Source organism: Vulpes lagopus, chromosome 2, assembly GCF_018345385.1.
Source record: "Vulpes lagopus strain Blue_001 chromosome 2, ASM1834538v1, whole genome shotgun sequence".
Lineage (NCBI taxonomy): Eukaryota > Metazoa > Chordata > Mammalia > Carnivora > Canidae > Vulpes > Vulpes lagopus.
This window is the reverse complement of record NC_054825.1, coordinates 151,632,228-151,651,852: the sequence shown is the minus strand read 5'-3', so window position 1 is coordinate 151,651,852 and position 19,625 is coordinate 151,632,228. Positions and strand designations below refer to the sequence as shown.

The 19,625-nt window shown below is 42.4% G+C and overlaps 1 protein-coding gene across 1 annotated transcript in view; it reads left to right on the top strand.

The window, feature by feature from the left end:
• Nucleotides 1-19,625, top strand: part of LOC121479799 (contactin-associated protein-like 3) — a 188,343-nt gene that overhangs the window by 131,189 nt on the left and 37,529 nt on the right. The window contains exons 13-14 of the mRNA XM_041735601.1: nt 12,158-12,358; nt 15,855-16,011. Of these exons, the coding sequence (XP_041591535.1) occupies nt 12,158-12,358; nt 15,855-16,011 (358 nt within the window). The remainder of the gene's footprint in view (nt 1-12,157; nt 12,359-15,854; nt 16,012-19,625) is intronic.

The window sequence follows — 19,625 nt, the reverse complement described above, 5'->3', positions numbered from 1 at the left end:
GTCGTTTCATACATGACACAGAATCTGAGCATTTTGGCAGTGGTTAATCGAATGATTTGATCTGAATTGTCAATTATACCTTCCAGCCCCAAAATTACCCTCAAAGTTTATATAGAAAATGGGAAGGTCCTCCGAGCATTGTACTGGATGCACATGTATGACTGTTGGGGGTTTTGGGACAAACATTATATCATAGATACTGACCAAAACATAAATATATTGACTCACCTTTACTGAAAGATGTGTGATGTAAAGTTATGTGAGGAAATGGCCCAAGGGATCTTTTTAAATATTCTGGGCACAAGTGGTTATAACAGGCCTTTAACTTTTTCAATTTCTGCCTTGTTTTCCTGGCATTATCATGGCTCAATTGAATGCCAGGAACAAAAAAAGCTAAATAAAGATGCTGGCATCCCAATAATATTTTCTACTTTTATCAACCACGTGCGTAATTATCACGGAAGTCTAGGACATATTAAAGATTTTCATATATTTTGTCCTATAAGCAAAGTTCCTTATACGTTGAAAAAATTTCAAGATCCATAGAAAAGTGAAAATGATCCCAGCTGGCACATTGAGAGATGAGTAAGGTTTCAATGACTGAAGCTGCTTTCTTGATAATTAACTGTTGGCAGGGTTGGTAAGGCTGAGGTCACGTTTATAAAAAAAAAAAAAGACATTTGCTGCCAAGAGGAATAACAGACAGCTAATTGCCTGATTGTCTGCAGTGTATGGTTATAATAAAAGAAAAATATTTTAATCATCACAAGTGGACACGTGGTCTTGGCTTCACCAGGAGGCTTTCGTTCAGCATATTTATAAAGCCCCTTTGGAATGTACCATTGGTTCAAAGACATTTGTTTTAAGACTAATTTCATGACATAACTGATGTGTTTTGATTGCTTGTCATTGCTGCTACCTTTTCAGATTGAACCCACAACCAGAGGGAAGAGTAGTTATCGTCAAAGTGCAAAAAGAAAGTAAGAGCAGATGCTCAGCTGTTTTGGTTAATACAGGAAACCCTCTGATGATATATAAGCTAGGATTTTTTTTTTAATCTTTGAGGCAAGAAGGAGTCTCTACATATAGGACAGAAGAGGTGAAATCTCTTGGTTAACCCTCCTGGTCAATTTATATAGAAGATGAAGGTCTTGCAAACTGTCTGCTGAGGATGTGAATCATTCTCCTCCCCCGGGTGACTCAAAGAAATGTCCAGGTAAAGGCACAAAACTGAAGAGCTGGAAAAACGTTTCTAACAACATTGAACACCTATGTCCTCAGAATCTACTCTGTGCTGGGAACAGCCATAACCGCAGCAGGGAATGGAATAGAACATTCCCTCCCCTGGTATGGTGTGCATGTCTGTGAGAAGACCCTACCTCGAAGAGCAGCTGATGGAGTTTGTGGCATGTTGAAAGGCAGCAGGTGCTGTGAAGCTGAATACAGGGGGGGACAGGGGCATTGACCATGGAAGCGGGTGGTCACAATTTTAAATAGAGGAATCAGAAAAGCACTCAGTTTGCAAGTTATGTTTGAGCCAACCTGCTCAGAAGAAGCAGTTTGAGAAAACCTGAGCAGGCCTTAAAGCAGAGGGAGTGTGCCACAGGGAGCCTGGTGTGCTGAACAAATAGGGGTGGAAGGACCAGATGGTGCCTTCATCCAAGTCACAAAGCTGGAAAGTCCTGGAAAGTCCAGGTCTCACACTGGTGGGGCAGTTTGGGTCTTTAACCACCATGCTGTGCCAGGAGGGAGCAAGGAGACCAGTTAGCGGGTTGCTCCAGTAGTTGGGCCAAGACGGTGGGGGTGCAGGGCAGGTGGGAGCAGAAGAGAGGAAATCAGAGTCAGAACCAGTGGATGGGATGTGGCTGGAAGAAGACAGGCATCTAGAAAACCTTCCATGTTGGATATAAAGAATCCAAACGAATTGGATTCCAAAGAATCCAATCCTTCTTTCTTTGGAAAGAAGGTGCAGATTTTATCAGCAGGGAGGAAGCATGACTGAAACGGAATACTGGCGTTCCTGTAGTGAATACGTGAAGTTTGTGTTGCCTGCTGTTTGTCTAGTTAGTGAGGACCTGTTTGTTAGTCATAAAATCAAGTGTAATGTGTCATCCAAAAGCCCACTGGGTGGTTACGACATCCTTGGCAATACAAACTTCTAAAAATATATTTGGAGAGTGACTTTACGAATTAATTTAAAAGACCAGCAGGCTCCCATTTGCTTTACTGTCACCAATGGACACTGTCCAGGATCCCATTGCAACAGAGGGCACCTCGGGGTCCCCACACACTTGTCCATTAATGGGAAGCTCTGCTCTCTCTAGACCCAGATTCTGGGGCAGCATCCCAGGAAAAGCTGTGGTTTTATTAAGCTTCCTAAGAAATTCTAATGTATGCACAGATTTAGAAACCACCCCCACGGAGCCAAGGCTCTTCGGTTTGACTGTGCACAGGCTGCTCTGTCTCTACAATAATTAAAATGGAAAGGGAGCAAAGGGCATCACAGAATGGAGAAATAAAACCAATGCAGATGTAAAATTTTGGTTCCACTGTTCATTTTTCTGTTCTGGCAATTGTCCTGTTTTTCCCATTTGTATAGGTGGCTGTGGGTGAAATTTAATAATCCACTACTACACCCACAAAATCAATAAGAATTGTTTGCATACATTAAGATAATATCTAAGGCATTGATTCTGTGAGTTAAATATCTTCTAAACTCTCTAATTTAATTTTGGAAAGTCTTAAGAGCTGTAAAGTGCACATTGTGCACATGTACGTATGTGTGTAGGAATTCATGAAAATTATGGGTAATAATTTAATGATTGATATTGCTGTATGTTTTTATTTTTAGATAGTAGTTGATATGAAGTATCCAATAACTATGTATGTCTTCATATTACTTTGCAAATGACCAAGCATTAAGTACAGATCATTGTATCACAGGATCTTTTGGGTGATTAGGTTTTTTAGAGAAGTTTATAGTTGCCTTGCATTAAAGAAAACTTCTGAAGTCAGTATATTTTTACTTGATGTGAAGAGATAAATGCCCTAAAGTTCCATGAATTAAATTGAGATGGAACAGAGTACACACACACACACACACGCACACACACAGCAGAATGAGGAGCAAGACTTAAAAATACTATAGAGAGGATTTCCAAATAATGTTAAATACCAAGTGTTTTTATGAAACACAAAGCCATAAGAAAAGCAATGTGCTAAAGACAGAGAAATGCAGAGGCCGTCCAAAGACAACAAATATTTCCAGCAGCTATACTGCAAAGTATTTAATCAAAAGTTTAAAAAATCCAGAGTGATCCTGGTGAACTACAGACAGGAATGAACCAGAATTACATCTAAATGGTCCTTACTGATCAGGGTCACATGAGGTGTCTTCTAACAAACCTTGTTATTGACAGTGGAAGAACTAAGATCTTGGTCTTCTTCCCTAAGCCTAGAAATATCTCCGGTGTGAAGTTCTCCTTCTCCATGATGCTACAATGACTGTGGACAATGAAGTATTCTTTAACTGCTATAAACAAATTCTAACACTTGGAGAAACATACCAAAAAAAAATTTTAAACCAATGGCTAAGATTATAGCCTTAGCTTTCAAAAATCTAGAGCCAGGATATACTCTGCATAAAGTTTAGCACTTTTAGTATAAAAACAACCAAAACAAAACAAAAAAGTAAGCTATTTTTGAATGGACTCTTTGTGCCATTTGTTGGCAGATTGATCCATTTCTAAGCAGAAGTGGAACATAATTTCTTTAGTGGTGGAATGAGAGATGTGAACTCCATGGCTCTACCCACTGGGAGAGGAGGGCTGTGTGTGCCCACCTGAAACACTGTGCAGTTGTCCTTTTCTATGTTTATAGTTGTTCTGCTCCAGAAACTGGTTCCCAGACTTGGCACCATGGGAACAATTGTTGCGAGGAGGAGATGGGATTGAGTCAGAGCAGCGGCTCCACATCAGGTTCAAACGAATCAACAGGGGACTTGATGAACAAGCTGAGGACTGGGTCTGTTGTGCACCTGCCCGCTTCCCACTCAGATTCTGATTCATTGACTCAGTATGTCAATAACTCAGCACTTCTTACTCATTGTGACCACATACTCAGTCACGGCTATGCAAACCAAGCCACTGTGTTCCTAAAACAGCCCTCTTCCTGTGATAGAAATTGCAGCTGGCCTCCAACGAGCATCATGGTCTAACAGAAGACACTCAGCACAGTTGCATTACGTACAGCTCACATTAATTAAAAAAAAAAACACTCTATGGAATAGGCAACAGTAAAGCCATCCTGGTATGCTTTTTATGTTTGTATGTTCCTATAGACGTTCTGTTTCTTTCACTTCTGTCTTCCTACAGCAGTTCCTGTCTCAGCACAACCACACAGCTCCCTTTCTGGTCGACCATTCAATGCATGCATTCATTCACTCAACTCCCCCGCTTGACCACTATGCTGTGGGCTTCCAAGTGCCACATGGCCTTTGAGTAAGAAGAGGGAATGAACTTCTCTCATAGACTTTCAGGCTAGTGAGGGAGAGAGATGTAATTCAGCTAACTAAACATATTATGAATATTGTAAGTTTGCATTTGCTATTTTAAATACAAGCATACCTCATTTTATTGCACTTTGCTTTATTGCACTTGGCAGATATTGTTTTTTTTCTTTTTAATTGAAGGTTTGTGGTAACCCTGGGTGGAGAAAGTCTATCAACACCATTTCCCAACAGCATCTGCTCACTTCATGTCTCTGTGTCACATTTTGGTGGTTCTCACTACATTTCTAACTTTTAGTTATGATTATATTTGTTATGGTGATCTGTGATCAGTGATCTTTGATGTTACTATTGTGATTGTTTTCAGGCACTATGAGGTATGTGCATCTAAGATCGTGAACTTCACTGATAGATGTTGTGTGTGTTCTGACCACTTTACCAAGTAGCCATTTCCTCATCTCTGTTCTTTTCTGCCCTTGGCTCCCTAGTCCTAAGACACAACACTATTGAAATTAGGCCAATGAATAACCACACAGTAGTCTCTATGTGTTCAACTGAATGGAAGCGCTGCATGCCTCTCACTTTCAATCTAAAGCTAGAAATGATTAAAGCTTAGTGAGGAAGGCATTTGGAAAGCTGAGGCCTCTTGTGCTAAATGGTTCTCCAAGTTGTGAATGCAAAGGGAAAGTTCTTGAAGGACACTGACAGTCCTGCTCCAGTGAATACATGAATAGTAATAACATCCTTATTGCTGACATAGAGGAGTTTTAGTGGTCTAGATAGAAGATCAAACCAGCCACAACATTCCCTTCAGCCAAAGCCTCACCAAGAGCAAGGTACTGACTCTTCAATCCCGTGAAGACTGAGAGAGGGGAAGAAGCTGGTCTGAAGCCAGTAGAAACTGGTTCATGAGGTCTAAGGAAGGAAGCCATATCCATGGCATGAAGGTACGAGGTGATGCAGCCAAGTGCTGGTGTAGGAGCTGCAGCAAGTGATCCAGAAGATCTAGCTGGGATCATTAATGAAGGCAGCTACGCTGACCAACCAATTGCTAGTGTGGGTGAAAGAGCCTGACATGGGAAGAAGATGTCATCTAGGACTTGTGTGGTTAGAGAGGAGAAGTCAGTGCTTGTTCAGAGCTTTCGAGGACAAGCTGATTGTGTTGTGGGGCCTAATGCAGTTGGGCACTTTTAACTTGTACCAGGTGCTTATTGATCATTTCTCAAATCAGAGGACCCTTAGGAATTCTGGTAAATCTACTCTGCGTGTGCTCTATAAATGGAACAGCAGAGCTCAGAGGATAGCACATCTGTTTACATCATGGTTTACTGAATGTTTTAAGCCCACTGTTGAGACCCACTAAGAAAGAAAAAGATTCTTTTCATATTATCTTCACTTACTGACTATATACCTGATTGTATAAGAGTTCTGATGTAGTTGGACAGTGAGATTTATGTTGTTTTCCTGCCTGCTAATGTAGCATCCATTCTGCAGCCCATGGATCAAGGAGTCATTTCAACTTGCAAGTCTTCTTTTCTAAGAAATACATTTCTTAAGGTTATATAGCTGTAATAGATAGTGAGTCCTTTGATGGATCTGGGCAATGTCACTTGAAAACCTTCTGGGAAGGATTCACCATCTTAGATGCCATGAAGAACACTCATGATTCATGGAGAGAGATCAAACTATCAACATTATTAGGTTTTGGAAGAAATTTATTCCAATTTTCATGGATGATTTAGAGGGATTCAAGATTTCAGAGGAAGAAGTCACTGCAGAGGTGGTGGAAACAGCAAGAGAACCAGAATTAGAAGTGGAGCCTGAAGATGGGATGGAATGACTGCAATCTCAGGATGCGACTTAAACAGAAGAAGAGTCGCTGCTGCTGAATGAGCAAAGACAGTGGTTTCTTGAGTTGGGATCCATGGGGATGTAGATAGTTGAAATAACAAAGAATTTAGAATATTACATCAACTTAGTTGATAGTTTGAAAGAAGCTCTACTGTGGGTAAGATACTATCAAATAGCATTACATGCTACAGAAAAATCATTCATGAAAGGAAGAGTCAATCAATGGAGCAAACTTCATTGTTGCCTTATTTTAAGAAGTGGACACAGCCACCTTGGCCTTCAGCAACCACCACCCTGATCAGTCAGCAGCCATCAACATCAAGGCAAGACCTTTCACTGACAAAGAAGATTACAACTTACTGGGAGCTCAGATGACGGTTAGCATTTTTTTTTTAGCAATAAAGTATTTTTAATTAAGGTATGTACATTTCTTTAGACATAAGGCTATTATGCAACTGCACACTTAATAGACTCCAGTATGGTGGAAACATAACTTTTATAGGGATGGAAACCCAAAAATTCATCTGACTCACTGTCTTGCAGTATGTGCTTTATTGTGGTGGTCTGGAACTGGACCTGTGATTTCTCTGAGGTATGCCTGAATATATGAACACTTGTTGGAAATTTGGTTTAAAAAAAAGGAAAGAAAGAAAAAAGAGGCTTTGAGTGTGGGGTTGGAGAGTTTCTTTCACGAGTACATGCACAGCTGCTGCAGTATTTATTTTTCTTTGCTTGGGAAGAGCTGTGATTTCATTGTTCACTGCTTTGCTCTTGAAAACTGAGGTTGGCAGTAAGCATGGCATCATTGGACGTCATGTGTGGCAAGTTTTGTTTGAAAATAGTATCTCTTACAGGAAATTATATAATGTTGAAATGTCAGAATTGAGAGAGAGAGAGAGAGAGAGAGAGAGAGAGAGAGAGAGAGAGAGAGAGAGAAGAGCCGCTCTTTGATGATTGCCATACACCATGACCCTGTGTCTCTTTTATATTGGCTTTTGCCTGGAAAGAATCCTTCCTGCTCCCACTGAGGGATCATCATTCTGGCTGATTTCCTGCAGCTTCTAAAGGTAGCCCCCAAAATAGGCATGCCCAGCATGCGTGGTGACGCAAAGCTTCTAGAGCAGGTCCCGTCACTGCTCTAAAGGGGAGAAAACACCCATGTTTCAGAAAAGTTCATTTTCCTGCTCTCATCAGCCACACAGCACATCCCTGCCTGTGTGGATGGACCAGGCAAATAGTCTTGACGAACAATAAAAATATAAAACTCTGATTGCAACGTGGCCAGCCTCATGCTTGGTTAACTGCCTTGGCATTTGAAGATGGCCAGAACAATATTTTTCTTTTTTTTAAGATTTTATTTATTTATTCATCACACACACACACACACACACACACACACACATGCACACACGCAGAGGCAGAGGCAGAGACACAGGCAGAGAGAGCAGCAGGCTCCATGCAGGGAGCCCGACTTGGGACTTGATCCCGGGTCTCCAGGATCACACCCTGGGCTGAAGGTGGCGCTAAACCGCTGAGCCACCCGGGCTGCCCAAGAGTTTTCAATCTTGATGCTCCCTGGTTCACTTTCCCCCTTTATCAACTATGGATTTGAAGGCTCAGAGAGTTTTCTTGACTTTTCCAAGAACACAAACTATAACCCATATTCTCTCATTGACCATGACATTGTTCTCTGTCCATATCTAATTTTCTAAGCATATACACGGTGTTCACTCTGAGGGAATTATTTTGCTATCTTGCTGTGTGGTGGGCTGCAATGCAAGGGGAGATACTAATGACATTTCACGGTAATTGAGCTCTTGGGAGGTGCCAGGCACAGGGCCAACCACATGTATCTGTTGCCTCAAGAGACTATAAGTCGTGTTCAGTAAGTGTCCTTCCATGTTAAATAGCAGATGCCTGCACTAATGACTGAGCAGACACTTAAAGCTGCATTTAGTGTGACCTATTAAGTGAAAAGATCATCCTCTGAAATCCCAAGAGAAGGAGGCTGTGAAGCAGCTACATCCTCTTGGGGAGTATCTAGTTATGTCTTAGAGCATTTGTTTGTGTGGCAAATATTGAAGTAAATCATGAAAAGCTCATGGCATCAGAACTGTGGCAAGAACGACAGCCCTTATAAGGGCCCCAGTGCAAATATTGATGAGAAGGGACCCAAAGGTGTGAGGCTGAGATGGTCGCACCTCTGGGCCTCTCCCAGGACCTGGAGGCTGCCTGCTTAGAGGAGTCATCCCTCCCCCTCCCCTTGGTGAAACACAGACATCAAGTCATCGTTGGCTCTGGCAGACAGACAACATGGCAGGGCCAGTGTCTCCAAGATCCCAGGCAGGGGCAGATAAGAGCCACCCATTGTCTTCCTCGGGGCACCCACTGGACATTCACGGCAGCCACTTGGCTGTCACCAGCCCTGTGTGCACACATGATCTAGTTCTATCGCCCCCCTGGAGTGTTTTCATTTGAAATACAGGAGAAGGCTCAGGTGCATGAGGCATTCCAGGAAGATCATGGACCTCAGCGGTCTTGGAGAACTTGACCTACTCAGAAAGCCCAGGGGCTCCCACTGGGTTGCTTAGAAATGTGTGGTGAATTTATATGGTTTCCTGAAGTTGGCCACGTGAGTTTTGCTAGGCTTTCCTTTTCTGTGTAGCAGGACAATTGGGCTGAATAGCAGATGGCAGCCACCTGCTGTAGGGTTTCTCTCTGGATAGTAACACAGTGGAGTTCTGAGAAGGCTTGGGGTTGTCCCTGTCAGAGGCACAGTGTGGTGGTCACATCATCTTCGTAGCACCAGGTATACCTGCTATTGTTTCCATCAGCCTGCCCACGTGTGCCCCTGGGAGTGTACCTCCTCCACCAGTCCCTCACCTGCAGGCGGGATGTGATGGGTCCAATCATCTGGCATGCTGCCTTCCTCCTCTTCTTTGAACCTGAGCACTCCTTTTCCATTGGAAGAGATGCAGGCAGCTGGCTTCATTTCCAAAGAGGTGGTGTTTGGACCCAACTGGGACTTCATTTCAAAAGACATCTGTGAGGAAAGGGATTTTTGCCTTCCCTTCCCACGAGATCAATTTCCAGCTCATGAGTGACAGACCCACCAAGTAGATGGGCATCAAGTTTTTTGTGAAGAAGCCTTTTTTTCTTCTTTTCTCTCAGGGAGATGAAAATGAGCATAGCAGAAATGCTTTGGATTCACGTTTACTTGAATGTGTAAAATACAAATCTGTTTCTTTTTCTATTCAACCACCTGTTTTCCCCTAAAAGACTCCTTGTTATGGTTCAGAGGTGTGTTCTACAGTGTAGGAAGTGTTGCAAATTGCAAAGTGGATATTATTTGGCAAAATGAAGAAAAGCTAGGGATGTCATATGATATGGTGAATCAGTGTTATTTTTTTACATCCTGCCTACCCAACCAAACCATCAAATTAATTTGATTTGCCTAAGCGAATGGCAGGCCAGGAGCCACTCACAGCCTCCCTACTCGTGTACAAATGAAAGGCTCCACTGAGCTGGATGAACATGATATGATGTGGTCTAATTCAACAGTTCAAAAATCCTGTTTAAAATTTTCCCTCATTACAATTAATTTCCTCAGATCTCATTTGTGCTTCAAACTACAGCGAAAAACCGTAGGGTATTTTTCCATCGTGCTGGTCACTTACATTCTGTGGTCCTTCTCCTCATGCTTGAGAGCTAAAGTTACGTTGCATCTCAAAGGTGCCTTCCCAGTTACACTTCAGAAAATCTATGAACATTATACATCGTGGAACATCAGGGAAACATAATGTGCTCTTGTTGGGGTCCTGGAAATAGTATTTCTAGAAAGGGCAATTTAAATTTCTCTCTCTCTTTTTTTTTTTTTTAAAGGCAGCTTTGAGATTCTACTCATGTTTTTCCTTCTCTCCACTTGAAAAGGATTTCTCTTATTACATTTTAACCATGCAAGACCATGAATCCATCATAGTGACCACTAGCATATATGAGCCACTCAGGCACATCATTTTTCTTTGTGCCATAAAGCGTGAAAATAAATGACACCCCAGCATTGTAATTGATGAACTCCCCAGCTGAGCACATGGCTTCTCCATGGCTCCTCTTACCCTGTTTCGTCTGATGGAAGAAACCCTGACCATGAATGTGAGTAGGTAATTGCAAAAAATAACACCAGGTCCATTTAAGTAATTTTCCAGGAAAATGTTGAAATATAAAATGTCTGGTGAAAACATGATTAAAGGAGGGAAAAAACCTGTGGGATTCAAGTTGCTATAGGAACACTCATAGCCCCTTCAATGAGCAGAGAGAGGGGATGATGTATTAAAGCCTTTTTTCCTAACTGACCATACTGCTGCCTTAGTCATGCTGACTTGAAGTCTGTTTCTGTTCCTGCTAGATTTTGCATATTTGGCGATGTTTTTCATAGGCTTTGAGCCAGAGTTCTTCCTATGGCCCTTGGGGTTCTCTTCCTTGGATCTCTGGATGTAGTTGATGCATTTGGAGTCTGTGGGCACCAGTGTGACTATTAGATTTTTCCCCCAGGGCAAACCAGGTCAGGGGCCAGTATGGACTCCTCAGAAGGTTCCTAGTAGCATTATTTTGATTTTTTAACCTTGCTTATATATTAGGCATTAGAAATAATAAGGATGAACCTCACATGACTGTTTCCAGCCCGTAGAATTTAGAAATATGCAGAATGATCATGTATATACCAGATGCATGTTAATGAAGAAGTTATGTGACTTGATGAGTTAGGACAACTTGAAGCCAGCCTTTTAGCCACTGACCCATGGGCCTTTTATGCTGTGGGAGGAGCTATATTTGGTGGAAGGTAAAAGAAGTCAAGATGCTTCTCTTCTGTTTTAAACATTGTGGAATAGCTTATTCATTGTTTTTAAATTTCTTTTAAAAATATAGGTAATCACCATAACATAAATATGTCAGAATTTGCCAGCAGATATTGGTGTAGCTATGGTTACTGCCAGGAATACTAGCTACTCCAAGGCACTGGATTATATAGTGCTGGCCACTGAATGAGTTGCTGACACACCAGCTTTTGTCAAAAATATTTATTTCCTATAATTTTGCATGATCACACGAGCTGTTTATTCCTCCAATGTGTCTTTTACATATTTCTTTGACTACCGGAGAAAAAGATGTTAGATCAGATGAGGAATGTGCTTATTATATATATATATATATATATATATATATATATATATATATATACACACACACACACATATATAAACACAATAAAAATTTAGCTTTCTTTTTATGGTAATGGAAAGAAATAAATTAAGGTATGAAAAGTTTAATTTATAACTTTGAGTATTTTTTAAAGATTTTTTAAAATTTATTTATTCATCATAGACATAGAGAGAGAGAGAGAGGCAGAGACACAGGCAAAGGGAGAAGAAGGCTCCATGCAGGGAACCCGACATGGGACTTGATCCGGGGACTTCAGGATCGTGCCCTGGGCCAAAGGCAGGCGCCAAACCGCTGAGCCACCCAGGGATCCCCAAACCTTGAGTATTTTAAGACAGAATTTTAAGAATTGGTCCCCTGACAATGTTGACTACATTCAGGGTAAAACAAATTTAAATAGAGTCCTTACCATTAATAGTTTAACAACGTCACTTATGTTGATTCCAAGGTCAAAGAGATCTGATAGCTACAAATGTAAAAACGTCAATTCAGATGAAAGAGACTTTCCACTTCCACATTCATTTTTAATTACTCCAACCTAGTCACAGTCTCTTTCTCCCTCCCAACCCCATTTCTGCCCAGAAGGCACCACCTGGACCTCAGTGCAGCACAATGGCTCCCACTTGGCCAGGATCAAAAGCTCGAATGGAGAAGGCCCCCGCCCTGTGTTTTTCAAGTACACAGCCAGCATGGAGCAGCTCCAAGCCATAATTGACCGTGCGGACCACTGCCAACAGGAGCTGGCCTTCCACTGCAAGAGGTCAAGGCTTTCTACTCGCCACGGTGAGTAATCGGAGTAATCAGCCATTGTGGGCTGCTGTGCCCACAGGTGGCAGGTGCCTGTCACGGATGCATGAGGACTTGTGGCCCTAATGCCCATGTCACGATCTGGAAGTCACGGAGGTGCTTTTCCTTGGAGCAAAGAGCAAGGTCAATATGTGTTGACTTCAATATCTGAGGTCTCTTCCCAGACTCAAGTGGGCAACTGATCCATTAAAGCCTCATTAGCAGGCCCTTGGACTGCTCAGTGCTCATCCACCGTGAAGGGCAGGAACACTTCGATTCTGTTTGACTTCAGAAAGGATGGCTGACATCACACATAGCTTAGTTATCTGGAGGTGATTATTGTGTAAGATTCTTTTTCATAGACTGAATGTCATTAGTGCCTTGGGTAACCATCCATTATAGACCAATGTTGCTATCGTGCCGCTCCTTTCACACAACATACCTGCTAGTGGCTCATTTCCCATATCTGTTCTATTCTTGAGAATTCTATTTTTGGTTTTGTATTTTTTTTCCCTTGAAATGTCTCATTTTTGTCAGAATGTGCCGCCCCACAGCCCTTGTGAGACTCCTTAGTTTTTAGGAGGCTGATGGGGCATCTGGGGAGTGGAGTGAGAAGAGGGCGGTAGTCAGGGTCCCCTGAGTTCAGGTTCTGAGCCTGTTGCTCGGGGGCCCTGGGACTCTGGACACCATTTCATCCCTCAGAGTCCTCAGCATTCAGATGCTAACCTCGCCAGGACTTAATTGCACAACATCTTGCATGTAGCAAATGCTACTTATTTGCATCTCTCCAATGTATTGAATTTATAGTTAGCGCTGGAGGGTTTAGTGTTTACTGTGAGTTGATTCCTGCTAAATAGATGACTGAGCTAATCTGGTAGGTTCCCAGAGGAAGGGGAAAGCAACCTCCAGGGGAGGAACAATGCAGGTTGGGCTGTCTGACCAGGGAAAGGAGGCAAAGGCAGAGCAGTGCTGATGCCAGCCGCTAGCAGAGTCAGAAAGCAAAATGCCCCAGTGAATCCAGGAGCACACTGGTGCTTGCTGGTATATGGCCTGTCTTATGGTCTGTCCCGCAGCCTGGACACCAGTGGGTCAGTAAAAAATTCCCACACGGGGGACCGGTGTCTACCTAATTGATTTGCAGGTGATTTGTTAACTGTCCTCCTTTCTGTAGCAATATATATATAAAGCAGCAACAGTAGCAACAAAACCAAGTCCTTAACTGGGGTTAGGGTAAAGATGGAACGAGAAAAGTCTCTTAAACTCATTAAATACCCGCTAAAGAGACAAAACGGGGGACTTCATTGTCTATATACAACCGAGGCAGCTGCCTTTCTTATATGCTGCTCCCGGAAAATTCGTAGCACAAACCTAATTCAGACAGATTCTGGAAGCTCTTAATCAGGGTACCGGTGAGATAGGCCTGACATAGCATAGCCTAAGACACCTTAAACTGTGGCACTAATCCTTGGGGCATCATCGATAGGCACAAATTGGCGTGCGCAGGTGATGCAGGGCAGGGGTGGCACCCACCAGCCCCCCACCCCCCAGAGCCTCCTGCAGAATGTCGCCGTATGGAACCTGCAGCATGTGGAGCAGGGAGCAGACAAGTGTCACGGAGTGGCCTATGGAATGGGAATGTCAGTCGAAATCCACTTTTTTCCCCAGGAATTTCCTTCTGGGTTCAAATTCTCAGATGTTATCAGGAACCCAGGGTTAATCGTGAGAGGAGGCCTGCCTCAGTGTCACCGGTCCCGTGTCTGTCTCATGGTGTCCCAGGCAGGCTGCTGGGGAGCAGCTGGGCCTCCACCCTCATTAGGGTCCCACAGCGGTTTGGCCTCTGTGCTTAGGTGGTTTCAGGGGGTGTGATTATGGGTGGTAAATAGGGAGCCTGAGGATGGTACGTGTTGACTCCAGGGGAGTGTTCAGTCTCTGTACTGTGAACGCCAGGGTCCCTGAGGACTGCCCTTGTGGCCGGAGCGAGGGACAGCCACCCCGGAGCTGAGGCAGTGGAGGCCCAGGAGGCCTGTGCCTTTTCCGTTCAGCCTTTTATTCTCTTAATCATTTCCTTATGCAAATTCTCTAGATTTCTCAAAGAAATCCTGAATGGAGCCAAGTGCACTCTGTACCTTTAACAACACCTGACAGTGCTTTCTCCGTAGAGAAAATGAAAAATTCGGATGTAAACAAACAATTGTGCCTCTGCGAGCAATGATTTCCTTGGCTCCTCCATCTATGAAAAGAATGAGTGTTGAATAATCATGTTTTTAAAATGGTGTTTTGAAAAATATCTGTTAAGTTGGAAAGATCTTCCACCCCCTAGAGATAAGTTCTCAACACACTGGGAAAAAAAAAAGAAAAGAAAAAGATTGCAGACATTTATTTCTTTGGCGCACATCTCCCCCAGCGGGCCTGCGGTGGGCGGTAATGAACTCGGCCCGGGCGTTCACAGGCGATGGTTGTCGGCAGAAGGCGAAGTCTCATCGAACAGGGAGCCGTAATGAGCCGTGGCGGTTGTAAGTTAGGGGGAAGGTGGGATGTGTTCCAGATTCCCGGTGGGGACAACCTGAGGGCTTGAGAGAGAGAGAGCATGCTCAAATGGACAGGCACCTTTGCAAGGCCGACTGATGGACGTCAGTCCCATTGCTGCTCCTGCTCTGACTCTGTTGATGAGGTAGCGTTTCCCTCCACCCTCCTGAGGGCTCTTCTCCTTCATCATCCTCATGCAGGGGGTCTGCCCTTATGCTCTCGGGCCTCAGGGGACGCAGCCCTGCAGAGTGCAGGTGGCCCCCAGTTAATTGTGGGTTGTCCTGAGGAGGGGGTGGCACTGATGCTCTGAGCTGTGTTGGCCTCAGTTGTCCTGAGCCTAGGGACCCGCCTCAGGCATGAAGCCAGGTCTGTGGCTTCCAAATATAAAGCCAACCCTTCAGTACAAGAAAAAGTGCATGTCTCTATGAGACTTTTAAGATGTCACAGGAAGTACCAGTGTTTTCAGCTAATAAATAAGAAATCCACGTTTTGCATAATCACATTACATTCTTTCAATGGCATTTGAGGATCTGGAACAGATTTTTAAATTCAGTGTATAAATTACTCTGGTTTTCTTTCTTTCTTTCTTTCTTTCTTTCTTTCTTTCTTTCTTTCTTCTCTTGTTTTTTTTTTTTTTTGACCATTCTTCTTTGAATGTTATGTCCAAATAAAATATGTAATCGGAGTCCTCGAAAGAAATATGTAAATATCATGCCTGAATGAGTTAGGGACTACTTGCTCATTTTCTAATAAAAGTAAAACATATGGTGAGAGCATAAGTCTTGATATGGAAATATTTTTTAAGCAGTTGGAGGTCCTCATAGAAATGATCCTGTTGTGGAGTTAACATCTGCTCACGTCTAAAAAAAGTCTCTGTGTTTTCAATAGAGGGGAGTAAAGAACTATACTGGGGAGGCAGGCAGTGGGGGGCAAAGTAGGTGTCACCTTTCTCATACTTGTCTTTCAGATGGAACCCCAGTGAGCTGGTGGGTTGGAAGAACCAATGAAACACACACTTACTGGGGAGGTTCTCTGCCTGATGCTCAAAAATGTGCTTGTGGATTACAGGGGAACTGCCTTGATTCTCAATATCACTGCAACTGTGATGCTGACCGGAATGAATGGTGATTTCCATATAATTTCCCTGTGCAAACTGTAATTGTGTATTGCTTTAAACTATGTCACCTAGGCAGACATTGGCCAAGACAGTTCTATAAAGAGAACAGATTAAAGTATTCCCTAGCAAGATCAAGGTATAAGCTTTGATGTGTACGATGTAATTAATCTGAAGCCTAACGTGTTAAGGTAGCTATTTCTGTTTACCTGTGAATAACTAATCATGTCCGTTTTATTTTTTCCTAATAAGACAAAATAGGAATACCAGGTCAATGTTTCCCATTCACTGAAAGTACAGTATCAGACTTCCTAAAGTTAGTTTAACCCAAACAATCAGGTGACTGCCCCCCTGGAAGGGGGAAGAGGTGGAAGAAGACAAATCTTCCAGCTAGCGCTCTGGGTAGCAAGAAATAACTCCCTGAAAACTCGTGTCTACAGACCCAACCTCACACAGATTTGGAATTCAAATTCAAATCCACAAGTTAGCGTGGCCACAGGTTGGCAGCACTGATGGCTCATCACAGAATTTCATGACATTCGTACTGGAGGTCTGCCCTCCCCAAGGATTCCGCAGATTAAGGGCCACCAGACGTGAGCTCATAATCAGCACTACGCAGCCCCCCAGGGGGACAGACATGGGAGGCAGAAGAAACCACAGAGTATATGGATGCCTGAAAATGCCAGATCACGGCTACATTAAGAACATAAGATAAAATAAATAGGTGAGCTGTTTGAAAAATAAGCCCTGGAATTGAAACACAAGAAAGCAATCAGATACTATTGACAAAAGAGTTCGTGGTTTGCAATAGAACCACAAAATGAAAATACTATCATTGAAATTTAAGACTTGTTGGATCAGATATTAGACACAAGTGATCAGAAAATTGGTGAAATGGAAAATGCGTGTAAATAAGTGGCATGGATACACGATGGCAGAAAGGAAAGCAGGGACGTGGAAGGTTGGTGTGGAAAAGGCTGAACAGGTGCCTGAGATGACCTTCGAAGAAGAGATTGGGGATAATTCAGGGCGATAATCAAATAGGTCAGACATGTCCAGGTTTGAGAAAATACTAGGATACCGAACAAAATAAATAAAAGTAAACCCTTCTGTAGACACATCATGCTGAAACCAAAGAAAATTAAAGAGAATGGTAAAGAGAGCAGAGGTGACCGGAAGACTCCAGAGTGAGGACATGTAGATGGCCGAACCCCTCTGTAGCACCAGTGTGGCCCGAGGGCTTGGGCACTCCCCTCACTGTGCAGAGTGTAGTAACCTTCCGATTCCAAGTGTGTCCCCAAGCTGAGATACAGTGAACACCCAGACAGACAGACAAACAGACACGGAACAAATACACCACCAGTGGATTCCACAAGATGAAGTTTCAAGAACAATTTTCAGAATGAAAGTAAGTGATCTTGCAGGTTGAGTCTCAGATACAAGAAGAAATATTGAGGAAAGAAATGTGTAAACTCAGAAATTAACAAAAAAAAATAAGAGTCAAATACTAGACACTAGTCACATATCATGGCATGTATGGAATTGAAACAGGAGGAGGCAATCCGATCCTACCAACAAAATGATTGGGATTGACAGAGTAACTAAAGCAGTATTCAGAAATAAAAATATAATTGAACCTTAAAACTTGTTTCATAGATATTTATTAAATTGCTTATAGTGCATATATTAAAATTTTAAGTGAAACCACTGGAGTAGAAACAGTGCAATATTCAAATCAATAGAGGGAAGAAAGAAAAAATGGAATTTTAAAAACTTTGTTAATTCAAAAGAAGGTAGGAAATGAAATTTAAGAAAGTAGAGGAAACAATGAGCAACAAAATAACATAAAACTGTATGACTAATCACAATAAAGATGACAAAAATAGTCATTTAAATCCAGAGAGATCATTTTGTATTAAAAATAAGTATATCTCGTTTGTACACCTAGAAGTGTTGAAAGCATAAATGCTAAAAACAACTTACTGAGCAAATATGCGTGGGAGTAACAAATTTTATTTTATTTATTTTTTTAAAGACTTTATTTATTCATGAGACAGAGACAGAGAGAGGCAGAGACACAGGCAGAAGGAGAAGCAGGCTCCATGCAGGGAGCCCAAAGTGGGACGCAGTCCCTGGACCCCGGGGGATCACAACCTGAGCCAAAGGCAGACGCTCAACCACTGAGCCACCCAGGCGTCCCTGGAAGTAACAAATTTTAAAGCCAATTTTTTGGGGAACGATTTTATTTATTTGACAGGGAGAGAACACATGTGCACATGAGTCGCGGGTGGGGAGGGAGAGGCCGACTCCCCGCTGAGCAGGGAGCCCAGTGATGGGGTTCAATCCCAGAACCCTGGGATCGTGACCTGAGCCAAAGTCAGACGCTTAACTAACTGAGCCACGCAGGTGCCCCAAAATATTAAAGTCTTAATATGGGCAACGATTCCTACCACTATGTCATGATGCTCTTTAATTTCACCAAAAAACCATAATAATTCTAAACCTGTATGTTTCTAATAAAAATGACTCAAAATGTGTATAGAAAATAATCGGCTGAACTGAAATAAGGAGTATACAAATCAACCATTATAAGAAGAGGTTAAACATACATCTGTTAGCAATTGATAGATCATGTGGACAAAAATTATCAAGGATGCAGAATATTTTTAAGTGAAATAACAACTTGATTAGGTAGGCACCTAACATTATAGAATAGATAATTTTCTCAAGCACACATGGCACGTTTTTGCAAACTGATTTTCCTAATATTCAGTAAAGCAAAGCCCCCCAAGTTTTACAGTAGTTGTTACCATGTGGACAATTTCTCTGATTACAGTGCCTTTAGGTTAGAAATGAATAGTAGAGGGACAAAAAATGTAGGAGGCATTTCAAAGCCATAAGTTATTAGAAACCAGGAAATGAGGATGACATTACTCATAGAAAATATGGTTGTCTCCCAGGAAAACCCAAGAGAACATACAGAAATATTATGGAAATTAATGAGAATTTAGTAGGGCTACTTATTGAATCTTAGAATAACTGGATTCCTATGAAGAGCGTGTTACTGTAAGAAAATATTATGAAAACCACTTGCAAAATCAACACCAAGATTATAGTACCTTAGAATAACAAACATATGCAAAACTTTTATGGAAAAGACATCAGAAAGCTTTATTATGAGATTATAAGAAGACGTATCTAAATGGAGACTGCTGGGAGTCGGAAAAATAAGTATTTTCTTGATTCCGTTTAATTCCAACGCCAAACATTCGTTTAGCGCTTGGGACAGTGACAAGCTGGTAAGATGTACGTGGAAAAGCAATGATAAATAACAGTTCTGAAGGTGGAAACAAGGAGAGGAGCCTGGGCTTCCTGGACTTAGAGTGTCACGGGGCTGCAGAAGTTAAACAGAAGGGGTTGGTTTGCCAAAGCAGCGAGCAAATCCAACAGCGAAACCCAAGAGAGAGCCTGGGAGCTTGCAAAATCTAGAACTCCAGGTGCTGGGCCCTAGGTGGTCCTCAGTCTCTCTTTCTCTCCAACAATTATGAAATGTGAAAGCTGACCTGGTATTTGTCCCCTGTAGCTTTTCCCACAACTCAAAGTCGTGATAGCTCTGTTATCAAA